The 4,600-nt window shown below is 37.7% G+C and overlaps 1 protein-coding gene across 2 annotated transcripts; it reads left to right on the forward strand.

Annotated features, from left to right (window-relative positions):
- The first annotated feature begins 890 nt into the window (after nt 1–890).
- LOC114746167 (ACT domain-containing protein ACR10-like) lies at nt 891–4,342 on the forward strand. 2 transcript variants are annotated; one of them, XM_028934353.1, is made up of 6 exons: nt 891–1,336; nt 1,627–1,845; nt 2,368–2,473; nt 2,702–3,038; nt 3,121–3,405; nt 3,655–4,342. In XM_028934353.1, the coding sequence occupies exons 1-6, from the start codon at nt 1,183–1,185 to the stop codon at nt 3,790–3,792; spliced, it is 1,239 nt and encodes a 412-aa protein (XP_028790186.1). In that variant the 5' UTR covers nt 891–1,182; the 3' UTR covers nt 3,793–4,342. The 2 variants fall into 2 exon arrangements, with proteins under 2 accessions (XP_028790186.1, XP_028790187.1); XM_028934354.1 differs by lacking the exon at nt 3,655–4,342 and adding an exon at nt 3,489–3,647.
- Nucleotides 4,343–4,600: the final 258 nt, after the last annotated feature.

Below are 4,600 nucleotides of genomic sequence, written 5' to 3' on the forward strand. Positions count from 1 at the left end.
AATCCTCTAATTGCTTTTCGTGGCCCTTCATTGGTTAAAAGTCGTTGTAATATTTTGAAACTATAATTATAATTTAGTAAATACTACTTTTCTGATTTTATTTATAAATTACTTTCAACGTATTCCATATAAATAAAAAAAACCTTAAACAAACCTCATTAACTCTTATTGAGAGTTCAACAACTTTTCATTCTATCGTTGTTTAATATACATTATGCTTAATATAAATAAAATTAACACAATAAAAATTAAAAGATAAAATGAAACATTCATATAAAAAATTTTCTTATTGTCCTATTTACCAAAATTTTTCCCCCTCTACTCTATAAGCAGAACCACACAAGTACATCTTAATGGATTAAGAATACATTTTTTAATTGGGGAAAACATAATACTATCTCTAGTCTAAATAAAGAGCTAGTTGACTAATTTGAAGAAATTAAAGAAACAACTTAAATTAGTTATTTATAATAAATAGACGTTATTTTTTCTAAAATATCCTTGTTAATCAAATATGTTAGCTAGAACTACTATTATTAAAAAGATTAACTTAAAAAAAGAACAAATATAAGAGACAAAATAAATTAGGATCAAAGTAAAAGTTAAACAAGATCTTATATTAAAGATCAGAAGTAGTAGTTTGAAAGGACAAACACTTGAGGGAGTGTTTGGATAATATCAAAACTATGGTTTCAGAAGTGCTTTTACGGTGTACGAAGTAAATATATAGAAGAGTTTACCTCGATTTGCAGAAAAGTGTTTTTTAAAGTGAATCTTATGAGAATCTTTCTATAAGTTTTGCAAATTGTGACTTAAGATGTAATTTTCCATCCTTCTCGAGATACTACGGCGCGCTCGATATTCTCAAGGCTCATAAGTTAGATGAAAAAGAGGTGGGAAATGGGAAAAGGATTCAGCAACTACTACTACCCCAAAGCATTGCATTGTGCAGCAAGGCAAAGTAAGAAAACTGTGGCGTTCTATTCCTTGTTTCCTGGGGTCATCTCATCTCTTTCGGCTTCTCTGTAACTGTAACCTAACACTACCACAGTTAAAACTTTGCTCAAAAGCGAAGAATAATAGTGAATCCTGCTGCTTAGCCTCAAATATTGGATTGCGTTGAATAACAACCACATCAACAATCGTGGGAAGAAGAAGAAGGGTTAGAAGTAGAACAACATTATGGGCATACTGTACGACGACGTTGTAATAATCCGGCCGCCGGAGAAGGAAGGTGATCCAAGCGTGATTACTGTTAATTGTCCTGATAAGACGGGTCTGGGATGTGATTTGTGTCGCATCATACTCTGCTTCGGTTTGAGCATTGTCAAAGGAGGTAACTCAACGTTCATGTAATCATCCATTTGGCTCAGAAATGATAGATGGGGTTGGGATTTCTGATAATCCGCTTTTTTTCTTTCCCTTTGTTGATGTTGCTGTATCTGTGAATTTGATTGAGGGGTGTGTTTGTTGCTTTGTCTTTAGCAAGAGATTCTCTCCTATATTACTGATTCAATCTGCCAAGTTCCTGATGGGCCTCACTTTCTATCCTTGATTACCCGATTTAAAATTGTCAAATTTGGGACTGATTTTAATCTTTGGTTGTCTTATTTTCCCGCATTCAAGACGTATCAACAGATGGAAAATGGTGTTACGTGGTTTTCTGGGTGATTGGGAAACCCAAGACGAGGTGGAGCTTGTTAAAGAAGAGGCTAATTGAGGTGTGCCCGTCTTGTTCTTCTGCGTCTGGAATCTCTTATTACCGCTCTGACTTGCAGCTTCCCAGGCCTCCTGATGTGTTCCTTTTGAAGTTTTGTTGCCATGATCGTAAAGGCCTTTTACATGGTAAGTCTTGGTCTTTATTTATATGTTTAAAATTTGATGGTAGAGTCTTGACAATTTTTAGCCGGCCCAAGGCTTCTTCAGTCTGCTAAACTGTTTCCAGCTTTTCCCCCCATTAAAATCAATTTTCATGATGTTGGCGTTAAATTCGCGTGTTATTTTCCATCATCTCTCATCCATTTGTTCTGCTTTTCTAGAATTCTTTCAGAAAAGCTGGAAATGGGTCGTAGAGATCTGTTAGATTGAAATGAAAATCATCCCCCCCCCAACCGGCCAAAAAAAAAGAGAAGAAGAACAGGCGATCTTACCACAGCAGTTTGATGCCTTTATCAGGATTCATTCTGGTTTTTAAGGCTATGTTTTATGCTACCCGCAAGCTTATGCTCCTCTTAATTGTAGCGACTCCTACTGTAGATTTCTCAATGAGAAGATATTTGCTTTTTCATCAGACCACGCCAATTAGGGTTGTTCTTTGGAATTTATTATACAGGACAAAATAATGAAATGTCTTAATGATGTCCACAGATGTCACTGAGGTTCTTTGTGAGCAAGAGCTTATCATCAAGAAAGTGAAGGTGTCTACAACACCTGATGGAAAAGTGATGGATCTGTTTTTCATCACTGACGCCAGGTTGTGCATTCTCTATATATCTTTTGAAACAATCTCATTCTGCGAATCGTAAGCCTTCCAAAGATTTTTAAATAGTTATTAGTGAATGGTGAAATATGTTTTCTGAATGAAAATGGTCACTGTTGTTGTTTTTTCCCCCAAGTTCTCAAAATGTCTATATATGTAAATTTCCATCTCCTCTTGGCTTACTGTTTTATTCTTTGTTTGATGATGTAACTATAATATCAGGGAGCTTCTACATACAAAGAAGAGGAGGGATGACACTATGGAACACCTGACAGCTATATTAGGGGATGCCATAATCACTATTGATATTGAATTAGTTGGCCCAGAAATTACTGCATGTTCCCAAGCATCTTCTTTCCTTCCAACTGCAATCACGGAAGACGCCTTTGATTTGGAATTGTCTGATTCAGTTCGGAGTGGAATTCTCTCTTCAGATAAGGTTTCTATTACAATGGATAATTTGCTGAGTCCAGCTCATACGCTTGTCCAAATTATGTGTCAAGACCACAAAGGTCTTCTTTATGACATCATGAGAACTCTGAAGGACTACAATATTCAGGTATTGTGAATTGAAATTTGAATAGGCTGCGTGCATTGGATAATGGCATATGGCCTCACTGTAAAATTTGTTAATCAACCAGATTTCTTATGGGCGCTTCTCTAAAAAACCTAGAGGAAAATGTGAGATTGACTTGTTCATCATGCAAGCAGATGGGAAAAAGATTGTTGATCAAAGTAAACAGAACTCATTGGCATCTCGCCTCAGGATGGAATTACTTCGTCCTCTCAGAGTAGCTGCCGTGAGCAAGGGCCCTGATACTGAGCTTCTCGTGGCAAACCCTGTGGAGTTATCAGGCAAAGGACGACCCCTTGTTTTTTACGATATCACTCTTGCTCTCAAAATGCTAGACACTTGCATCTTTCTGGTAATTACTTATCTATCTCTACGCTTTCTGCTGCTTAGTTTCTTACATTTCTCCAATTGTTAAGTGAATTCATTTCCCCCAAGGCTGCTGCCGCTAAACTTGGGGGATTTCTTCCATTCTCTCTGAAAGACAGGGTTGAAAAATAAAAATGGCCAGAGATGTAGCTGGAAAAGTAAAAGTTACACGTTGTTCAAGATTGTTGTTTTGAACAGACCGCGTGCTAATACTGTGGGTGATTGTTGAAAACAGGCTGAAATTAGAAGGCACATGATTGGGGACAGAGAGTGGGAAGTGTATAGAATCTTGGTGGATGAGGGGGAGGGAATGCGTGTTGCAAGGAGCGACATTGAGGAAGGAGTTTGGAGAATGTTGATGGGCTGGGACTGACATGATTCCTGGTGGTGGCTGGGTGGCTGACTATGGAGCCTATTGGATAGCCCTATGCCTCTCTGTACAGTGTAACTTTGTCTGGTCTTTAGATGTAATTGTGAGATGTATGCTATGAAAACGGTTGTGTTGGCCAATGTTGTACTTTAGAGCTGGAGTAATCCTAACTCGGTGTATATAGAAAGAGAAGGCGTCGACGAGGAGTTGATGCATATGGAAGGAGAGTGAGAACATTTGCACGAGCGAGTAGATGAAGATGAAATATTGTACAAGTCATAATCATATTTGATATTTCCATGGCATGCCCTCTATGAAGATAAGAGCTTCATGGAAAAACTGGGGATTCCGATATCCCCAGCCTGTATGTTCTGCATGGGTTGTTGGTGGTTTTATGTAGAATTTAACTGGATAGATGTCTTGTTCCCTACACGGACAGCAAGGAGTGCAGGAGTAGCTTTCAGAAACAACTTCATTTCTATCCTTAATGCCATGGATTGTGATTACTTGTCCTAACGTCAATCATTATATATATGGTGAAAATTGACAGGGACGGCAGGTATTTTTTTAATATGTCAAAATTGGTGGTTCCATTAAAATATAAACGCCAGCAGGACTCTTACTGTGGTATTTTGGAGTTTTATATTGCTTGATGTGGCTTCCTTGCCAATTATGATTGTTCTCTGCTCACCCAAAGATTCTTATCATTTTATCGATACTTTTAAGATTCCTTGTCCACACTCCCTTCCTGTCGGCATCTTACATAGAACCCCATGGATTCCTCTTACTTGGACAAATCCATTACTATCAT

The sequence above is a fragment of the Neltuma alba genome, unplaced genomic scaffold, assembly GCF_004799145.2.
Source record: "Neltuma alba isolate B1F8T4 unplaced genomic scaffold, ASM479914v2 tig00004926_pilon, whole genome shotgun sequence".
NCBI lineage: Eukaryota > Viridiplantae > Streptophyta > Magnoliopsida > Fabales > Fabaceae > Neltuma > Neltuma alba.